We start from the raw sequence: 23,638 nt of genomic DNA, 5'->3' as shown, positions 1-23,638 counted from the left end.
GAAGAGGACAGAAGATGGAGGCACCCTGTGCTTCTTCTCACCGGGAGAAAGAAGAATTCCAGGATGGCGTGGGGCCGGATTGAGGAAAGATCCAGCATCATCAAGGGATCTGTGGGATTAAAGGCAAGTGGTTTTTTTTTTCCCTCTAGTCCCACTTTAATAAATATATATGAAAGAGGAGCACACCTAAAACCTGCAAGGGATACGGGGCACTGATATCAAATGTATAAGGAATTCAATCCAAAATCTGCAAAAAAACAAAAACAAAACTCGAACAAGGTTCAGTAGGCACATCAGGCTGGCCCCAAGTATTATACAGTGTGAATAGCATTGCCAGGAAACCTAGCTGAGCAGATGAGGACACTGGGTCCAGCACGGGCACACTACTGGGCAGTGCAGCTGCAATACAAGCTGGTCCACATCCGGAAAACTGAACTAGTCAGATTTCTCCATAGAGCTGAGTAATGGAGGTGTCTGCATCTGAAAAGGCAATGGCACAGGTATTAAAAAAATGGCTTCTTTACTGCTTGCAGAGAAATATTTCTAAACCTTGAAAACCTAAACCTTTCCAGGCCTTTACATTTCTGTTACAAAGTATGTATTCCTCAATTGTCTTTTTTAATAAAACAAGGTACATGTCTGAAAAGTAAGGTCTATATTTGTAACATTTTACCTAAATTATTCATTTCTCTTGCCACTTCATAATGTTACACATCTCTATTTCCCATACTAGCTTCCTGAAGGGTCATCACATATAGGATATTGGATTGCGTTTCAGGCCCACAAAATATAGATGAGCCCATTAATGCTGTAAAGAATGTGCCCCTTTGGAGATGTAATAAACATAGACAAAACAAAATGTATAAAAGACACAATGCCATGGGGATAGTAAATGCTTCCTCAATCAATAATGTCTAATTGGGTGAGCACAATTTAGAATGTTGCAAAATAAACAGCACTGAAGTGGTACCTTACAATAGGAGAAGGAAGAAGGAAAATTCAGTTCTAGGTTATTTGTAAAGCACTATACAGATGCTTCCTTATCACTCGCTTCCTTGTGCTGGAAACAAGTTTGTGTATTTTTCACAACAATAAAACAGCAAGTTCTCTGTACTTGATTTTCTAAAACCAAGGTAAAATATCACATGGAGCCTGGTTAATACAAGCTGAATAATTTAAAAGTAATTTGGCAAGTAAATCAGCAAACACTAATTTTTTGTATATTCAAAAAGTATGTTACAAGAAAATAAAAAAAAACAAATATATATTAAGTACACTGTCTTTGTTTTCCTTCATTTTCTGTGTGGTAATATAGAGAAAAATTCTACATATACAGCAATAAAAACTATTGTTTATTACAGCTGAGAAGGGCTTAGAGGCAAAGCTAGAAATCCTGGGCCCCATAGTAAAATTTTTGTTGTCCCCCATTATGGTGCCCTCGTTTATAGCATTTTTCTATAGTGTTTCTCCTTATAGCTCTAGCTGTTAGAGTGCCACCACCAATATAGTAATTTCCCTAATTATTGCCCCAGCCTTTCTGAATGGAATGTTGTGTGTTGGTATCATTTTTACCTCTGTCTTTCCTGTGTACAGTTGCCATCTCCTAAGTCCTGAGTTCGAACTTGTGTTCACATATTTATGACGCAGAGGGTGGGGGCAGAGGAGATCATCAGGAGGACCTTGAATATGGCAAACTGCAGTGTCAGCTTGTGAGCAGCCAAAAGTTATCTGCATGCTCTGCTGCCACACCTGAAAGGGTTAAGGGAGATATCCGGGACCCCATGCAATCATTGAGTGGACCTTTCTGCCTCCAGACGCCCCAATCTCCAGCATTTATAGCAAGAGCTATGGTTGCTATTGTGATCCCCTTACCACTAAATGGGTTATAACTGCTATGCACCTGCTTTTTGTACTCCAGTAAAGGAAATTACCCTAAATTTAGGCATGGACAAGTATAGGTTTATTAAATTGGACAAAAACAAATATCAAAATCCAAAAGAAACCCTCTCCCGCTTTTTAGTGTGGTTATATTGCAACAACAAACATGCATTTTCATGTCATGGTCAAATATAGTGTTGTGGAGCTGAGACTTTACTAAAAGAAAACAAGAGTTGGAATTTACCCCCATCATAAAGGTTGTAGATTTGTATTATGTGGAATGGTTTTTATTAGTTAAAGTGTATCTACATCCAAAAAAACAAAAATGTAATATATAGCTGCTTACTAGTCCCTAAATATGGTGATTTCTACCAGTAACATGTGTCCAGTCCTAGTATGATAACAATCTCCCACATTTTTGTACTGCATCAGGACAAAACAAAATCAGGATAGGACCAGTGGGATACACCCCCCAGTCCTTTGGCACTTAACATAGATGGGCAGGTCATGTAGTGCTCAAAACAACATAACTGATCAACAGTGAAGGCACAGGTATTTACCATTTCACATTTTGTGTGATAGAACCAAAATGTATTTTTTTATACTCATAAAACAGATAAAAAGGAAATTCTTTCAATTGTATATTTAACAGACCAAAAGAATAGCAAAAAAGGGAAAATGCACTGATATGGTTTACAAACATTGGGCAAAAATCGTTTGTAAAAAATGTAACCAACGACGCCGACGAATGAGGAAAGTCGTTGGAAATGAACGACCGGACCGGCGGATCGGATTGGACGACGATCGTTGACCATCGTTCGTGTGTACGATCGTTCATTGATCGTCCATGGTCTGAGCATGCGTGATGAACGAACGTTCGTTCACTTCCTGTCGTGCGCGTCACTCCCTGTATCGCTCAAACGATCGCATCTATTGTGTGTACAATATCTACGAACGATCGTGTCGTTATCTGTATGTACAGGATCGGTGCTATACGATTGTTCGCAGATATCGTGCAGGATCGTTCGTCGTTCGTTTAACAACGATAATAATTGGAAGTGTGTACGTAGCTTTAGAGGGGCAATTCCAACAGTTTGGGGAGATCTGCATCTTCCTGCTCTGTCTCAAGGAGAAATCTCCCCAATTGGGCACATAAAACATAAAAGAAATAAACATAAAAACATAAAAGGGCACTAACTAATCCTTCATTTTTCCAAAACTAAAAAAAAAAAGTTTGTGTTTACAGACACTTTAAACTTGTGTATGAAATTCTGTTTCAAAATTATATGTTATCCCACTTGTCTACTGCAATATGTATTTACCTTTGATGGCAACTGACAGTCTGTTTGGGATAATTTTATGTGTGCAAAGAAAATGCTTGTAGGACTCTTGAAGAAACCAAACCTCTGGGCTTTATAATATTACTTTGTAATGGTTTAGAAATATTTCTCTTCGCATTGCATGTTCACTTTTCTGCTCAGCTCATATAAACACTTTAGGTCAATTAAAACACTTTAAGGTCAATTAAAACATTACCTCAAGTATGTAACACAAAAACCACAAAGTGTCTTAAAGCACAAGAAAAGCTTTTATTGTCACAGCTCTGAACAAGTCTGCTGTAGGGCCCACTTGACCGGCCTATGTCCGTAAAGCCCTATATTTTGGCAATATTTGTAACAAAGTCAAATGGCTGGGATATAAATTATTTGTTTTGTCAGGTTCAAATGAAGTGAACCCATCTCAGAAGAGCAAAAAGCCTACAGTCAAATATCATTAATAACAGCATAACACATACTAGAAAAATAACCTTCAGAGAGTTTTCACACTATGTTTATGAAAATACAGCAGGAAAATCCTGTATGTGTATAAAAATGGAATTCACATTGATCTTACAGGAAAGACTTCAAAAGTGTAATTTACAGTGACAAGCAAAAAGTGTGCGTAAGGATGCATGTATATGCTTAGGGAGAAAAAAAGAAGGTACAGGTATAGAAAAAGGGGTGCAGTTTTTGAGAGAAGGAGAAATGCGGAATCATTAAATGCTGACAGATGGAGGACTGGAGATGTGGCATACTTTAAAGAAGTAGGGGTGCAATGTCATGGGTGCTGGAGGATAATGTTTTGCTATGTGGGGATAGAAGGGTGGTTTCAGGATTTGTGCAGGGGGTGGTTTTGGTTGACTCTGCAGTGAGGGGCTTCCTATAAATGTGAGGAGGTGTGTGGTAATTTTTGGGGGGGGGGCTAACACTGCAAGTGAAGGGGGTAAGGCTGGCTGACTTTGCAGGAGCTGGGGAGGGGGGTTGTTTGGCTGAGACTGGTTAGGTGGTGACAGACAGAAAGGGGGTGTTGGGCTCCTTTACATTACAGGAGGGGTGTGGTTGGGTGATAATGACAGAACAGGCAAAAATTGAAGTGGGCCTGCAAGTACTGTGCACGATGGGGGTTTGGTTAAGAATGCAGTGAAGGGCTGCTTAAAAATGTGAAAAGTGTGGGGTAATAACAGGGGACAGTTGTGTGATAGTGGAATGAGGTGGAGCTTGCTAACAATGCGGAGGGGGGGGGGGGGGGGGGGGGGGGGGGGGGGGGGGGGGGGGTTGAATTGTATGGTGGATATTAAGTGAGATGATAATGAAGAGAGTGGCTGGCTGACATTGCTAGACGGGGTGATTGAGTGATGAAAGGTAGGTGGGGGGACTGGATAACATAGCTCTCTTGAGAAAAAACAAAAAGCTCTGCTCCATATCTGTTCCATTGAGCACTGGGAGCCACATAATTATTCCATATGACAGTGCTGTAAAAATCAGTGCTGTGAAGTGGGGAGTCCATAGCAGTGTATGTTACAACTCCTAGCATTAGTATTGTGATAGTAAAAGTCTTTGTTTGCTCACACTGATGTGCTGGTGTCAGTCAGCAACTTTTACAATGTACAAATATTGCACCTTGTAACATACAATGGACTTTCCTTATCTCCCCAAAGCTAAGCAGATTGCTGGAGAAGTAAAAAGAAAGTAAGAATGTGCTGCTGAGGGGAAAATGAAATGAATCTGTTGCTTTGACCACCATAGGCAGGGCATTCTTCTAAGCTTTAACATTCAACTGTGCATTCAAACAATGGATTTATAGCACAGATATCACCTAACAGAACCAGTATGGTTCTATTTGTCTAGGGTGCAGTTGCAACAATGACTTTCAATGTCATAAAGCAATGAATGTAACACAACAAAATAATTGATGTTTTAATATAAACCAACAATGTTTATATAATATAATATTCTCACCAAGAATTGTAGGTAGAACTCATATATTACTGAACATTTATCAATGATGGGTTACAAAAATCACAATGCATTAATTATTATGATACATGGTGAGTCCTAAATACTTGCTTTTTACCAATGGTTGCGCTTTTCTAAATGTATAAACAATTGAAAACATATTTAGGATATCACACAAAGCCAATGTGTGATCAGATTGTTTGCCTTTCAATGATTCTCCTTGCTGGCAACATATCACATATATATGATCCATACTGAAAGAATGGAGCCAGAGCTTTTCTCCTTGTCGCTGTCATCTGTTACACAAAAAGAACACGAAACTGGAAGATAGCCAATTATGTCATCTGTGTTGAACCTGTCAGTTCTCCTGCTTTTATTACAGTTGTGCTGTTATCTGCAAAGAAAAGCCTCCCATAGAGAGAAAGCAAGATATCTGATAGTAACATAGATTACATACTGTACATCTGTAAATACTATGTTACAATGACTCACACATTCTTCAACATAATACTAATGAATGTGTCAGTGTATTGGCATTTAAACTCTTGTATTCATGAGAAAGGTTAACATCCATAAAGTAAAATACACCTTCTCAAAAACCTAATATAGCCATGAAAAATGTCTAGGTAGGATTAGACTGATTGTGTGGAATGTACATGTTGTATGTATCAGTTTCAGGAGATTTGTTCCCAAGTGAAAGTAGTAAAAAACATAATAGACAAAAAAACACGTTATTATACAAAATATATATTATATATGAGGCACCATTGGCATAGCCTTTGTCCTTGGTCATCTAGGTCACAATTTAAAAGAATGAGACCAACTTGTGCCAAACTGTCAGAGAGGTGATTTGCAACTGCCCGGATTGAAACACAGCAAATGGGACTTTTTTAAAAGAAAGCTACTTCAAGCTCTGGGTATCTCATGGAAAATGGAGAGTTGGATGACTTCTGGAGAGTTTGCAACTAAAATTGGAGAGTTTGGAGCTTCTCTTGGGGAAGAAAGACTAGGATCAGACATTCCAGCAGATGAGTCAGTTCCAGTGCAAGTATTTGAAGATTTAAAAACCTCTTAAGCAGTACTTACCCTTTTGTGTCTAGAACTACACACGTTGCAATAGCATTGTCAGGTAGGCTACATAAGCTCTGGATTTGGAGCTGAGGTATTAACAAACTTGAAACGCTTAGTGGCAGATGAGGGTTGGACAGCCACCAGTAACCAAGTCACTTCAGGCGGGCAGTAATAATGGACCGAAGAATAGCATTCTTTATAGATGCTGCAAGCAGAAACAGCTGCAGTAAAGTGCTATCTCTATGCTGTGAGTCAGGAAAGAGAGGGCAGATGTGATATGTCATTAGGTAATGACAATGGTGATCAGTTTCACAGTGTGACCCTCTTCTGTGATAAATGGGAATCTGAATTGGATTCAGTAGGCCTAATTTATTAAAGTTTTCCAGTGCTGGAGAGGATACACCTTCATCAGTGAAGCTGGGTGATCCAACAAACCTGGAATGAATTTTTAAAAAGTATTTTGTTATCTGTTTGCAAATGTTTTCAATCCTGGACCAGATCCATTCCAGGTTTGCTGGATCACCCAGCTTCAACGATGAAAGTGTATCCTCTCCAGCCTTGGAAAACTTTAATAAATCAGGCCCAATAGCTTCAAAAGAAAGGATGTTAAGTGATGCTCAACCTGACTTGCCTCCTTGCCAAGTCTTCAGAAACAAAGCATGCACAAGCATGCATGCGCCAACTATTAGCAGAAAATGGTCTGGATAGGGCCAAATGCAAAATCTGTAGTGCCTACAGGTTACTTCCAGGCTATTCCAACAATATCTAGTTGAGCATGGTCTGAAAAAAGTAGTTTTGGGTATAAAATGATGCCTGCTTGAATCACTGCAGTATGAGGGACTGGATCTCATAGTTAGGCAGTAATCTTGATTAAAGAAAAATGAGATAGCAAAATATAGGCAAGTCTCTGAAATAGCAAAGCTGCAAAAAGACATCTGTTCTCCTAGGGCACTAGCAAAATACTGAGGCATGGAGGTAATAAGAGGGGTTATCCTGGGATAGCCTACAAGTTTTTTGTTCACTGATGTTCAATTCGCTTGACAATATGAGTATATAACCAGAAGGGAAACGTCCTCCTGTGTTCCTCAATGGACAAGAAAGGAAAAAAAAATAATATTTAATTATATATTATGGCTAACCTATTTGAATTTATTAAGTAAACTGTTAGAGATAACTGTAGTTATAAAGAGTGTTGGATAAAAAAAAGGTTTCTATCAGAGATCTATAGGAGCCATTTTACTACTAACAGAAAACCACTGTAAACCATACATTTCTTAGAAACATGAAAATGCCTGGAATATGAACATCCCATATTTAGGATGCCGTATAGGTAGTAAAGATGTGAATTTTATCACGTCATACTGCAGGCAGCATATTTTTAATTTATCTTGTAAATTACTGGGATTCCTTTAAGAAGGGCAGAGACTTCTTTTTTAAGACGTGTGCATTTTTGTGGGCAACTCCAACCCCCATGCAATCAGTGGTAGCTGACTCAGTTTAAATAGACAAAGCAGCTGGCCGAATAGTCAACACATTCAATGATAAAATAATCCCATGGCAGACTGCTTCAACTAGACATCTGAATGTACCTTAAAAACTGCATTATACAAAATACTAAAAAATACTTACAGTTTTTATTTTTACTTTTTAGTATAGTAGGGAAAGGTTCATTGTTAGCTGGCCATTATTTTTGTGTTAAGCTCCATGTAACTAGAAGTAAAAATGAAGTTATTCTCTTTTCTTTTGATCTAATATCTTAGTTTTGCAACTCTGAATTTCTTTTTGCCACTCTGCAAAGCTTCCTTGCACTTCTGGTCTGGGAGCAGGCATTATGCACTTCAGTCATTATTAATGAGGCCTTGTGCATTTACATATAGAAAGGAGTGTTCAATTCATTTTGCAATACCATAATCCAATCTTTCCTCCTCTTGGTAGGAGTCACAGAGCTATCTGTGGGGATCCCCAATAATGAAGGTGCTGTCACCCTTATAGGAGCAGCAGGGGAGTGACTTGGTTAGGCCTATGAGTGTGGACGCACCTTCCCTCGTAGAGTATGCATGGTGAGAGGCTATATTGGGCATCCAAAGAGGCTTTGCATAGCAGTGTGGGCTGCAATATTAACTTTTACACAAAGGTTTATTAAACACTTAGAGACGAAAGAGACCCTTTAAAGTCATGTCAACAAAATTCTTCTCAAAGGTTCATATGTGCAATTAATAAAGTTTAAGAATGGTATTTAGCTGTAAAAACTTTTTGTAGATTTCCAAAAGCCCTGAGACTGCTTCTGGGTGCCGCCATCTTGGATGTGATACCAGCAGCACCAGCAACCCTAGTGATGTCACTTCAGAGCCACTGTGAAGAAATGTCCTAAACTTCTCCCTGATTTAATTCATAAAAATATTTATAGGGGTGAGAGGAGGAGCACAGGGAGTAAATAGACCCTCACAAAAATGAAGAGAGCTATGAAGTGATGAGGGTCTGTGACTTAAAATTTTTTATTAAGGTCAAAGGCAATGAATACTAATTATTTATAAAAATGAAAAATGGTGGAAAGAAGCATTTAGTTTGTTAATTTGTTCCACCCGAAAGAAAAGCCCCCCTTTTGGACGGCTGCCTGCAGCTCACCCACATATCACAACTAAAATACTCCATACGAGAAGAGAACACTTCACTTTATTTTCGCTGCTGGATCACTGTCATTAGACAGAAATGTCATAACCATTGTGCATATAAAAGTCCTCGAATAAACATTTCAAGCTTCTATCACACCATTCACTCCACTCGGACATCTGGAAACACCAGCAGTACGTCCAAATTGATATCGGTCTCACTATCAAATCACTTACAAGTAGCAATTCAGTATCATAAGGCTCTTAATGCGGTAAAAATCCCCAGCAATAATACTAAGTCTCCCCTTATCCCTGAGGAAGCCCAGTACGGATGAAATGCGTCAGGTGGGACACCTTACTGCCATCGCTAACCTAGTATGATACTAAACTATATTGCTATTTTTTGCAGAACTAGCAGTTATATGTTAGCCTAGGATTCATTTATAGAGACATAGCTCTTAATCTTTTAAATTATGTTGTTGGAACAATAAAACTTTGTGTTTTTTAATTTAACTATGGTTGCCCTTCAAAAGCCTGGCTTTCCCTCCCTCCTCTTCTTTTCTTCCTCTCACAGATTCACGAAGGAAACATTTAAAATACTGTTTTTCCTGTGCTTTTACCTGAATGTCTATATGCTGGTGCAATGTTCTTTTTTTAGAGGGTCTCCCACATATTGGACACTCTTTTTTGTTCTATTCATTATGTTTAGAGATTTCCACCTTAACAAATCTTAATGATTCTGCGGTTTTGACAATGGTTAACCTACACACCTAGTACCAGCAATCTAAGCCTTCTCGAAATATTTAAGGTTTCATCTAATGCTCTCTTTTAGGCAACATCTTCTATTGCAAAGCAAGTAAAGAAACTATGTAGGTTATTGTTACTGCCTTGGTAATCCCACATAAAAAAATGACAAGGGGCCACTGCTGCTGTACAGGCTAAAAGTTCTATTTTTCTAACAAACTGTAAATTTCCAATACTAAAATTCATGTCATTTTACAAGCACAGCACTTGGAAAAATAGAGCTTCCTTAAATTAATACTGAATACACAGGGAATGCATGAAAATACAGTCAATATGAAGAAGTAGGAATTTATGATACCTTTATAACAAATATTCCATGTTTGCAATTTTACAGAAGCATTAAGTATAAGGAAAAGAAAAAAGAAAAGAGCGGTACACTCAGTCAATAGGACATTCCTTAGATCACATTCCTTACACAACCTTGAAAGCACTTATATCTGTAACCTCAGTTATTTGCTTATTTTTCTTAGATATACACTGTAGTTAGTTTTCCATACTTCCGAAGTAGTATGTACAGCACATGCCATCAAAATATGTCAACAATCATTTCCCATTAAACAAGATATACAATGAACCAGAAACATATTCAACCTTGGCATTAAACATAACTTCCAGGCAGATAAAAAAGCACAGTCTAAGGCAGGTCTGTAATCATTAATATATCAACAAATGCCATTTTAATGCAAGTGTATGTACCTGAATTTGACTTGGTAACAGGCTCTTGCAGTATAATGACCAATAAAATTCAGGCAGCATAAGGAGTGTAATAATGTGTGCGTTCCCACAGCCACATGGTAATACACATGTCTTGCTTTATTCACTTTAAAATGAATAGCATCTCAATGCACCTCCTTTAGCACACTGTGCTGTGGTGTGTTTTAGGTTGCCCACTCAAGTAAATGGGCTGCATTAGCAAAGCACATGGCACTACATAGCCCCATCGCACAGGAATGCAAGTGTGTTCCCATAGCACACATATGTGACTGAGCCCTAAGAAGAAAAAATCAAAATGGCAGAGAGATCAGAGTTGAGATTAGAATGCAGTTCCACTTTTTACCATCCAACCACTGAGTGGGAAAGGGACCTGTAAGTGAAAATGTATCTGCAGCAGAGAAAAATCAGTTCTCTTCCCTGCAGGGCTGTAGAGTCAAGCAGAACTGCCTAATTTTTACAATGGATGAACAAAATTACAAATAATCTATATGCTTGCTTAGACTCCAGCTTCAAATACAAAAACTACAACTTTTTCCAACTATAATACGCCATATACCTATAATATGCTTTCTAAAATTTTTGAAGTCAACCTAGTGATGTGATGTATTACATAGCAAAATCGTGCTGGGACATAAAAGATTTACAGGCAAGTTGCATAAAAGTAAACAAGCAAGCACCATAATACCCTGTTAACTAATAATTGCCCAGGGATTGGCTTTACCTGCACATAAAAGTGCATGGTAATGCACAATAACACACATTTTGTAATGTGATTGAGTCCTCAAACATAAAAAACACTGCTGATAAACATATAATGATGAAAATAAATAAATGTGAGCCATTGCATTTAACACAAGGACACCAAGTCCCCAAGATATTTATTAAGCTTAAGGACTTTTTTCTTAAAAGTTAAAAAGAACAGTGTGTAATTGGTGAGTTCAATCCCTGACTTAAAAACAGGAAACTGAACCTAGAATTATCAAGTGTGACAGAGATTGTGTCCTTGTGCTTCTAAACATAAATGTCCAGTGTACAGATTTGTTGCAAAACATTGCTTTAGATCTTCTGTAAACCTCCAAAAAAAAAACATTTCCACTAAAGAAAATGGTATTCTTGGTATAATAATTTAGTACTTGTACACAAGGCAACTTATTTAAAAGAGTCTTCTTAAAAATATCTATTAGTTTTAGTTCCTGTGCTGCCAGTGGAGTCCAATGACACCAGAGGTAATGACACTCCTAGGAATTAGCAGTGGGCCCATTTACTGTATGGAGTATAGTATAATTACACAGCAGTCTCATCATTTACACATGAACACAGCCTAAACAAGTTTATAAAGTATACACAACACAGAATCCATACCGCATGGTAATGCATGGGATACAGTGAACATACCAAACATAGAAACTGTTTTCATACAATATAATGCAGACTGCACGTACAGAATACACAACACATTTTTGAGCATGATCATAAAATAAACCCAAGTGTTCATTATTGGTTGACATTGTTAAGAAATGTGCTATTCCTGTACAAAATGCTTTGGATGCTATCAGTTTTCGAAGTTTTTCATGCTGTACTTATTACAACATAGCATCATGGTACATTGCAATGGAAGTATAAACCAGGCTTGACAATGTTGTCATTGTCTACAAATCTCAGTTAAATTTAGTATCAATCTGTGTTTTCCAAATTGTAGGCCATGTACAATTGGTGGTATACACTTTCCATTTCTGTGCAATATCCTCACTCTCCAATCAGCTTTTAGTTGTATGCACTAGAATAAAAAGTGGATTAAAAGAGCACAATGGATATGCTTACTTTCATGAGCTTTTGAACCATTTTGGATAAAGTAGAATACTTATAAGTCATTGACTCTGAGGCAATGAATCATAGGAAGGTAGACAGACAAAAGTAAAAAATGTATAGACAAATTCGGAATTGTGTAGTGACATCTAGTTCTAGTACACATAGTAGGTAATGAGACATTGTCAAATATTATGATAGAAAATGTTACAATGTCTTGTCTGCCACTGGAGGCAGTAAAATGACAAAACCACTGCTTGCTTAGACCAGTGTTTTTCAACCATTTTTGAGCCACGGCACATTTTTTACATTAAAAAAATCCTGCGGCACACCACAAATCAAAAGTGTTACAAAATTACACTTTGTAGCTAATTCTCGCCTCTAAAAATAAACAAGGCGCTTGAGCTACCTACTGCCACCCACTGACATGGAAGAGTATTACATTACTCTGCCAGTCACTACAGCACAGGCACTCGACAATGGTGATTGGATAATTTCCCACGGTACACCTGAAGATCTCTCACGGCACACTAGTGTGCCACGGAACAGTGGTTGAAAATCACTGGCTTAGAGTACCATGATTTTATCGACATCATAAGGTCATACAAAATCATAAGGGCTCAGCAATCCGCGTAAATGGTGTTAAATCCTACCTGCTTACCTAACCTGATTCACTTTGAACTATTTCAAACAACCAATGCAAAACAAGCCAAAATCTAAGTGTCTGTAATATTCCTGAAACTACATACTACACTTGATACTACCCTTGATGTTATCCAAAAGACAGAGAAGCAAGAATCATGATAACTCAATGCAATCACCAGATGGATATAAACCCATGTGGGCTGAACATTCCAAATAACATTTGGACAGCTGCAATATCTTCAGCAACATGCATACTGTATGTACTAAGCCATTCATTATACCGGGCCTATTGTTTGTGATCCAGAATTTGGCAGGGTGAATTGCTTGGTATTTACCTCCTGAAGTCACTTATGCATACAATCGTTTATAAACTGACAGTGCAGCTTACATATAAACATGTTTCTGGCACTAGGCTTGGATATGCAGATTGTGTAATCTGTGTCTAATGGGTTTTATGTGCCAGGGCTGCTTTTTTTATGTAGTTAAGTCACCAATCATAGAATGTTCCTCTAACCAGAATCACTTTAATGACACTTGCCACAAACGTAAATTCAGAGTATAATTAAAACAAGATAAGCACGTGTTACATCTATTAAAGTGATTCGTGGATACACAACTATAGGCAACCTAATTTTTATGCAAATCTCTACTTTCTCCTCTAGAACACAGGACCAGCTCTGTCCTCCTGAGCTTCTCTTTTGGTTTATTACCATGATTGCCAGTATCACTGAACAATGGGGAAGGGGGAATCAAACATGACCTAAACATATGGGCTTCATGCTTCCCTCCACTATTGGAAGAAGAGATATTCTCTGGAACAAAAGTATTTTATTTATTGTATTTAAAAAAATGCCCAACTTTGGGCTTTAAACAAGAAAGATCAAGATTTAGTAATATATATTGTTGCTTCCTTTATCTCTGGATTGTGTAATTGTTTGTTTTTTTATAAATGTAATTTTTTCAGGTTTAGGACAGGTTTACTTTAAATATACATTTACCACTGGATATAACGATAAATGCTTGTGTCTACTTATAGACTAAACACTTAGCTGCCTCATAGTATTTCCATTTGATTAGGGACAATGATCCTGATTTATTAAAACTCTCCAAGGCTGGAGAAGATTCACTTTCATCAGTGCAGCTGGGTGATCCAGCAAACCTGGAATGGATCTGGTTCAGGATTCAAAATATTTGCTAGCAAATAGCAAATGAATTTGAAGAAATCCATTCAAAATTTGCTGGATCACCCAGCTTCACTGATGAAAGTGAATCTTTTCCAGCCTTGGGGAGTTTTAATAAATCAGGCCCAATTTGTCAAGCCGAATGCTCTGTATACCATGCACTTACAAGGCACTTGCAATACCCATTTGATATATTCCAATATATGTTAAATCATAATGTGAAATGTTAGTATACTATAACAAAAGATAAACAATCATAGAATAATATAGATCAATAAAACCTTTTGACACCTAAAGTGTATTATGGTAATTATCATGAAGCAAATTGCTGTCAAGACATAAAAGTGCTCTCTTCAAACCCAGTCACATGTTCTCTGCAGACATTTATTGATCTTTGGGAAGTAAAAGCTTCCTTAGTAAATGCTGATTATTTTCTGTCATCAGCTTTGTGATTCATCAAGGCCTCTTCTCAACAATTGGTATAATTTATACATTTCTTGCAGCACACATCCCCCATGAGAACAATAATGTTATTGTTTTCATGTACAATTAATTTTGTCTTCTGCAATGAGACATAACTTTCTTTGGATAGGAATGGTTTATCTTACCATTTATTTATATTACCATTTTACAGCTCTGTTAGTACACATTTATATGTCTCTGTCTGATATATCTGTCAAAAAATAAGGAATTTAAAGTGCATCTGTCACATAAACTGCGTCTAATCCAAGCAAAGTCCATGAAAAGTATAGAAAGCAAATATATTTATAAAATGATATAATTGAGAACATACTGGAAGCTGTTGTCCAATTGGGCTAAAAAAGTCCATATTGAGATAAATGCTGCTCACTAAAGATTAAATCCAGATATGAGGAATGAGGTCAAGGGGTCCACTAAATTAATTGTTCCTATTTTAAAAAAATGTAACAATAACGATACATTTGTAAATTTATTCACACATCTCTGCCTAGTTTTTTAGCTTCATATGTACCAATGTCACAGTGTATGTCAAACAAAAAGTATCATTTACATTAAACTACAGCTGCTAATGACCTTTAGCCTTAAGTGGTCAATAAATGTGCAAAAGCATTATATGCCTTCACTGAGTGCCTCTATCATGAATCAGCTTTACTGAAAATGACGGATGAATGTACAGCATTTAGGGGATTGTTTATAGACATAGGAATCTCAAAAGAGGGTATTCACATAACCCTACATCCTCTCTGACTGATCAGTAGGATATTATACCAAAACAGCAGTAATGTTATGCTGTGACTTTTTACTGCTCATCATAATTTGCACTAGCCCAAGTATGTGTATATATATATATATATATATATATATATACAAATATATATATATATATATATATATATATATATATATTTATATATTGATCTCCCTGTCAAAGATTTATTATGTTTGTATAGTCAGTTTTGTGGTCCCCTACTAGATGGCACAGTCAGGTGTTTGACCTCTGTGACCCGCATCTAGTTATGGGTTCCGATTTGGTGGGTGAGCCAAAAGTAACTAAAAAGTCACATCAAAAATATTATATATTACAGTATTGTAAAAGGAAATACAAACGATTTAAAAAAATATATCACTATGATAGTTTGTTTTACTTTCATCTATCCACCCTATATTTTACATTTACAATGGCTTTATAAGATTAATGATTCGTTTTTTTGCGCACATCTAACAAAGCTTATACAAAAATCCTTTAACTGAGAACAGATGAATTGCTGTTTTGACAGAGGTCACTGTGATGCTCTAAAAGCTGCTTTGGAGAGAAAACAATCTTCCATTACTCTGGGATAGAAGTCTAAGTGTAGAGTTTTTACTCTCTTATGTCCTAAGTGCTTTGTAAACTGGGTACATACGGGAACATACAGAAACAAAACTCGAAAGAAGCATATCAAGAAACAGAAACCTACTAAGTGACCCAAATAACCAAAGCCATTATTTTAAAAATGAGGTAAAGTTTGTTTTTGCTTTTATTATCACAGAAAATAAGATCTTCTCATGTTTGCACCCATGTTTGTTAAATGGTTAAAACTGAGGTCCTTGAATCAAAGATTATCTGCATGGATTTGTATATTCTTCCTGTTTTGGAATAGGTTTCCTCTAGGTATTTTTATACTTCAAAACACACTGGTACTTTAGAGCTCCAGGGATAGCTTACTGTAAAGATTGTAAACATTGCTAAACATTGCATGTTCTAAAACCTGTGACTTTGTCATGGATGCCTGTTCAGTCTGTCTATGGTGCATTAACTGTTCTAGTAACTGGTTTAGCCTATCTGGTTTCTGGGTCGATGGGCTACAGTGCCATTGTCCCTTACATTTCTTCACATCCTGCTTTGTACAAGGCCCTCTCCCTTCATCTACTGTCTGCCTGGAATGGTCATCAATTCATGCCTGGGTCATGTGAGGGCATATGCCAGGGTTCCTCCAGGAATGCCCACTCCCCCTAAATAAATAACATGTTTGGATCCTTGCACAAGTGTGGGCAAATTATAAGTTGGTGATTTTTATAACATCATTGAAATATAGATCTCTACAAATAAAGTCAGTGCTATGGTTTTATTTGGCTGGAAAATGTGAACGAATGAGAGAAAGGCTGTGTAACCCTGGAGTTCATCTTTAAAGTGAACTTTTCCTATAAGAAATATGTGAGCTGTCATCGCTGACTTCCTTCTAAAAATGTTAACTTCCTTACAATAATGCTGATCCTTCAACTCCAGCAATATTTCACTTACCTGGAACAACTAAACATATCAAGAGAGTCAGAATAAAGAAGTTCTTATCTGCAGACTTGTTTTGGGTGACAGAGGTATTGAAGCAACAGGCATTTGCAGAATAAAAAAGTCAGCAGTGGTATAAATAAATTCATTCTGGTAAAGTAATTTTAGGATTCATGTTTTTTTCTTGTGACTGTGGCAGAGACTTTTAGATTTACTGGTTCGTCAATGACAAAAGTAAATGTTTGTTTCCAAAATATATTTGTTTTATAAGTATGGGATGTAAATATATTATGTACATAGAGTAAAATATTTATATCTAAATTTTAAAATGTTAATGTTTTGACTGGGGCAGCAACACCCTTGCCCATTTTTTTTTCTAAACTAGGGTTCCTCCAAAGGATGCTAAGGGTTATTTAAGAAATAAGCAATTTGTGCCTGTCAGGTCAGTGACACCAATTATCTTGTTAAAACATTGAGAAAAGCTGACCTGGTCTATCCTAGTGCCTGCTATGTGTGACAAGCACCAAAGTTAAAAGCATCTATACCATCCATGTATAATGCTAAACACAGGGTGAGAACCACCTCTACTGTCATGGCTGTCTAACCATAAAGATACGTGTAGTCCTATCAAATTCAGTTTCTTGCAGCTGGTTACACCATTATTAATCTTATGATCACAGATACTTAATGTTCAGACTTTGCTTTATTGCAAAGGTAAAGAAGGACATAATAAAACTTGTAGGTACAAGAAAGACAATATTGGTCTATGTTCCCTGTGTGCCTGGTCACAGTTATGACCTTTGCCCCCACTGTGCTTATGCCACTATTACTGGTTGGCATTGGATTACCTAAAGTAGAACCCTGAACCACAGCTTGAATCCATGTATTTGTTTTACCTTTCATAGTGTTTGAAATTCAGTTGCACAAGTCCTGGAATTCACGCATCATTGATGTACCTCGTGGCCAGATATGTGACAACAGTATTTCCTTTTTCTGGTATACAGATTCATGTGTCACCTGTCTTCCTTTTAGATTCCTGTGTCACCTGTCTTCCTTTTAAACAATGAATTAACTTCATTATTAGACTAATGCCAGTTCTACTGGAATCCTAATAAATGAGCACTTAGTCTTTCTTACTAGACAGTTTAGAACTATCCGTTATTACTCCTTGCTATGTCAAACCTGAACTCTTAGCTTTGCCTCCCTATATATCCCCCTTATCATATTTACTCCACTTATATTTGGTTTCATCCTAAAGTATAAATAAATATTTCCACCGACATTAAGCCTAGGGCCAGTGGATCAAAGCTAGAGATGTGGCTTGGACTATTTCTAAAAACATTTGATGAAATATAATGTAATTCCCTACGTATGTTTCACATTCCAGAAGGCCACATGCTGAGCTAATAAACTCTCCATGGAGCAGGGATGCTGACTCTTAATAGCACATATGGCAAGTTCCAGCCATGACTTCAAGACAGCTGTTATGTGTTAAGATTAGAAATTTGAGACAGTGCTTTGGTCACTGCTCAATGGGGTTATTTTTGCCTTTATGCCAAAGGCTCCTAAAATATGTTATTCATAAAAGTCCTAAATAAAAGGTTTATGAGTCACAAATATTTCTGAATCAAAGAGAATTCTGCTGTATAAACATAAACAGGCAAACATAAACGAGTGACTTGGTCAGACGACAACAAAGTAATGACTACCATCCTGCAGACAGAAAGCAGGAGTGGAGGGGCATTGTGTGTCTCTGATAATCGGCATTAGATTTCCTGTTTAAACCTCTAGTCTGGAACAAGCTTTGGTTTAATGCAGGATAGATGCTAATACTGGACTGCAAACTTTTACCTTAACAGTGGCAGGCATTATTTATCCTTAACCTGCATGGGTATTTAAAGGGTACGTACACATAAGGCAAAACTTTCCCAAGTCATCTGTAGAACATTGGTACTACGACAAAGACTTACATCACCTATGAAATCCACACATTGTGTCTCTACCCACTTTCCCAAAAAATAAAATCAGCATTTTGTGATGATTTTGTTCTAACTCAGCTGTTAATATAGACTAAATGAAGCTAAAATGTGTTAGCTGGCAGCTTTCCTCTATGGGATTAGCAGAGCATTGGAAAATATGACTCCATGCCATACCACTGTTATTTTAAATGTTTTCAGGTTTTAAAGCTCCTCAAACCCTAACACACTTATCCACAGCTATTCTAGACTTTAAATAAAATACTACTCTAAATATGTATTTAATAATACTTTAAAGTCACCAGCAGTCCCATCATATTCCTAGTGGACCGGGAAACAGATAAAATAGATATTTTACAGATTTCATTCGCTAATAACAACCAATGCATCCAATTAATCAATACGTGCTGGAGTCCTATGGACTACATAGGGTCAGACATTTATATCTTGCTTCTGACATGAGTTTGTGAAACATTTCTGCAGAATTTGGAGCATAGTGTTTGAATTATGATTTGGATATTATACTTTTTATAGGAATGACTATGGTGGTGACAGATGATATGTAAACAATGCTTTCATGCACTGGGAGAGTACATGGTGTATATGCTCAGCTGATGGCCAGCATGCAGTATTTTCAGTCAATTAGATTAAAACATAAAATCAATAAAAAAAAAACAATACATAATATATCTATAATCAATATCGATACTATATTTCTAATAATTTATTTGGTAGAATGTGGATCAAAAATTGTTCAAGTAAGATTGAGCACCATAAAATTCAAACCACTTTTGAATTTTTGAATATTGTTATTATTACAATAAAATATATATCAAACAAGTAAGGGGGATATTAAAAAGGTACAAGAATAAGTTTAGGTAGATTGCAATTCTGATAATCATATCGACCAAAAATAACACAGCAATAAAAATCATATCCTAGTATAACGTATACAGTCCTAGAACCGAACTTTCTTTAGGACCCCCCAAAATCTTTGGCCCCAAGCAGTTGTCCATTTTGCTCTTATAATAGTCTGCATCTGACCCCAGACATCACTTATGTCTATTGCATTGATCACAGATCTGAAAGAAGACCACTTAATGTACTCATGATCCTACAACTATATGTACAATGGGATCAGCATATATATACAAAGTAAAGTTTTTATCTCCCTTCTAGCATTACATCCTAAATGACCGTATAAATAATCATATATAAAGAATACAAATCTGTCTGTACATTGGGATCAGTATATATAACAAGTTTATGTCCCATTCCAGTATTACCCCCCCATGAATGTATTCAGTAATCACATATGAAAAACACAAAACTCTGCAGACATATGAGATCAGTATGTATATATATAGGAAAGCATTTCTCTACATATTAATATACACATAATCATATATGAAGAACACAAGTATCTCTATATATATATATGAGATCAGTATGTATATATATAGGAAAGCATTTCTCTACATATTAATATACACATAATCATATATGAAGAACACAAGTATCTCTATATATATATATGAGATCAGTATGTATATATACAGGAAAGCATTTCTCTACACATTAATATATACATGTACATTTATATATGAAACCTGTATGTACACTGCGATCAGTATACACAGAGTAAAGTTTATGTCTGCCCTCTAGCATTACTCCCAATATGAATGTACTATATATAAGGATCACATACAAAGAACACAAACCTGTCTGTACTTTGGGATCAGTATCAGAAAAGTGTAGGTCTCCCTTCCATCATTGAATGTTTATAAAGATCACATATAAACACCACAAACCTCATACATATGAGATCAATATTTATATACAAAGTATACCCCCTCCTCCAGACAATACAGCTGATACAATGTAACAGTTCAGCATTCATTGGTTTCGCTCCCATAGGAAAGTTGCAGACTTACCTGATAAGAGCAGCCTGGCTGGGGCTGAGCAGACTTTCCTCGGCTATGCTCCGGGTTGGGGTATAAGAATGATATGCAGTCAGGACCACACTGCCCGAGTCTTGTATCTCCATTATAGCATGCCCTCCCCGCACTACAAGTCCCAGCTGGAGCGCTGCCTGTCAGCAGTCCACATTCATGGCTTGTTTCCTCTTTGTCATGGGGTGAGAGCAGGACAGAACTCTCCTCACAGCCAGACTGTGGCTACAAAAACACCGCCCACACCGAGGAAGTGCTGAGCCTAGGGAGCAGCCAGGCTGTGCACAGCACTTATCAGTCCTGTCACAGATTGGTGACACAAAGGGGGTGACAGCTCTGCCATATGTAATAAGTGACCCTGTCATGAAAAAATGGAGGACTAACTAAAACTAGGCAAATAACAGACAAAATAGTTTTATTGTAAAGGTTTTGTTATGTGGTGACCCTGTCGCTGGGCACACGTAAAACAATGAGCGCGGGGTGACATTTTTTTGTACTTCAGGCAGCAGTTTTCATTCAGTGACGTCATTGCTTGTACCCCTCAGTGTTTGTACCTCTTAAGTGTTTGTACCCCCTCAGTGTTTGTACCTCTTAAGTGTTTGTACCCCCTCAGTGTTTGTACCCCCCCCCCAGTGTTTGTATCCTCTCAGTATTTGTACCCCCCAGTGTTTCTACCCCCCTCAGTGTACCCTCCCAGTGTTTGTACCCCCTCAGTGCTTGTACCCCCTCAGTGTTTTTACCCCCTCAGTGTTTCTACCCCCCCAGTGTTTGTACCCCCCCAGTGTTTGTACCCCCCCCAGTGTTTGTACCCCCTCAGTGTTTGTACCCCTTCAGTGTTTTTACCCCCTCAGTGTTTGTATCCATCCTCTCAGTGTTTGTACCCCCTCAGTGTGTGTACCCCCTCAGTGTTTGTATCCCCTTCTCTTTTGCATGCCTCATAATTGTCCCCTCAGACAGTCCCAAATGAAAATCTGACCCCCAACATCTTTGACGGATCAATAAACAACTGACCAGGGATGATCGCTGTCATTTCCTACACAGCAGGAGGCCTCCCGCTTGTCCTCCCCTCTCTGCAGAACAGTGCTGTGTGTACAGTGCTCATGCATTCTACTGTCATGCAATGACAGAAATCTAACATGCGTATGTTGCTATAGCCAATCACTGGTCACTCTCAGAATACAAGGCGTTCTGTGATTGGCCAGTGGGAGAAGGCGCATTGAACGAGAGCCGCCACATTCACTTTGGGTGAGGTGGAAATAGGTAAACACTAAATGGTGAATGTTTTTAAATATGTTCAGTGATGGGGACAGTGATATTTTCCTGGTGAAGCTATTTTGTCCTTTTTATTTGCATACTGGTATTGCATATGTAAAGGTAATTATTTGTTTTATTTCTGGATAAAGTAGGGAAGAGTTTGACAATCTGTCCTGTTTTTATTGCTGTCCATGCTGGGGAGATTTCCCCCCTTTTTGTCCAGGTTGGGGCGATCCAATATTTTAGGTTCTCTTTAGAGCAAAAGGTAAGGAAACCTATTGGAGATGAAACCGTCACTATTGGTGCCCACCTAAAGCTTTCCTGCCATGAAAAGGAAAAAAAAAGCTGCACAATAGGCAGAGCTCCTGCTGGCTGGTGACACTGCCAACCATTAGCTGTGTGCATGTTGTTAAAGTACACAAGGGCTCAGTGGTGGCTGCACAATCACAATGTGTGTTGGCTTTGACACTTGTTACCTCTTTTATAGCCATGCAGGGCAGGGTGACAACACATCAGCACAATTAGTAGACAAGAACAGAGCATTGTCACCCCCCAAACAGGAAGTGCCTGGACCAGGACCTTCATGGTATCAACACAAGGCATTATTTTAATGAAAGCAACATATTTAAAATAACTGAAAGCAACTTTTGATATTATGAAAAAGCAGAACTAAAATCTGGAAATAAAAAATCCTAAGGGGTAGGGGGGTTTTTTTGTTGGAAAAATCCACACTGCCAGAAACCTTCCCCTGGTTTCTGGAAATGTCAGTACATCAGTAAAATGCTGAGCTTAGAGCTGGGTGTCGGAAAAGAGCAGACCTGTGAGTACTGAAAGAAGGCAGGTAACAGGTAAGTCGGCCACAAAGTGCAAATATACTTCACTGCTGTGACAACCAGAGCATTTTGGTTTCTTATCACTGTCTGTACATGATGAGGATCTGACTGTTCCCTACTCAATCCAAACATATTTAAAGAAACATCCACCTATATACATTTCTTTATCTTAAACAGATCTCTAACATTCATAGAAAAAGATATGCGATGAAATACATCAATTTTAAGCGGGACTTTTAAAGCCAATACCACATTATTAATTACAAAAATAACAAAATTTTATTAATATTAAACATTAAAAACAAACATAATTTCTAATACATAAAAAACAATAAAATCTGGGGTGTATAGAATGACCTCTCCTTACAGAATACTGCAAAGGGTTCAAATTCTGAATTCTCGACGCGTTTCGCAGAAAAAATCCGCTTCTTCAGGAGGAAGGAGAGAAGTCTGATGTTTGTACTTCCAGCAGCCCTCTTATTTAAAATTGTTGCAAGAGAGGAGGTGGGTATGGCGGCAATGGTATATTCAAATCCCGTTTAGCTAATTAGTGAGTAATCTCTTTCAATTTTCAATATAAATCACAGTGATTAGTTTCATGCCCATAGTCCTCAAACAGATATAAGAAATTACAGCCCAACAGCACAACCATGTCTCATTCCATTGGCTTCCCTTGCAAGTGAGCCTGATTATATACCATTATAAACCATTGCCACCATGGTCACCTGGTGATAAAAACGCTGAATTTCATGCATGGAAAGGAAGCAGCATGATCTTTTGTGTCTCCAGAAGTGCCTGGAATAGCATTTGGTGCTCGCCAAGGCAAACAACCCATTTCCTGTCCCTGCCACAGTCCATTGTGCAGATTCCAGTTGCAGTTTTGAGTTGTTCTAG

At 37.6% G+C, this 23,638-nt stretch overlaps 1 protein-coding gene across 3 annotated transcripts in view; it reads right to left on the bottom strand.

Annotated features, from left to right (window-relative positions):
• ARHGAP28 (Rho GTPase activating protein 28) overlaps window positions 1–23,638 on the bottom strand; it is an 83,580-nt gene that overhangs the window by 48,578 nt on the left and 11,364 nt on the right. For 2 of the 3 annotated variants that reach the window (XM_072411409.1, XM_072411408.1), the window contains exon 1: window positions 20,640–20,879. The exons of the other annotated variant lie outside the window; for it this stretch is intronic. In XM_072411409.1, the coding sequence (XP_072267510.1) occupies window positions 20,640–20,752 (113 nt within the window). In that variant the 5' untranslated portion in view covers window positions 20,753–20,879. Of the gene's footprint in view, window positions 1–20,639; window positions 20,880–23,638 lie in introns of those variants that run through there. 3 annotated transcript variants of the gene reach the window in all.

Source organism: Pyxicephalus adspersus, chromosome 5 (assembly GCF_032062135.1).
Source record: "Pyxicephalus adspersus chromosome 5, UCB_Pads_2.0, whole genome shotgun sequence".
In the NCBI taxonomy this organism is placed as follows: Eukaryota; Metazoa; Chordata; class Amphibia; order Anura; family Pyxicephalidae; genus Pyxicephalus; species Pyxicephalus adspersus.
This window is presented reverse-complemented; position numbering and strand designations above follow the sequence as displayed.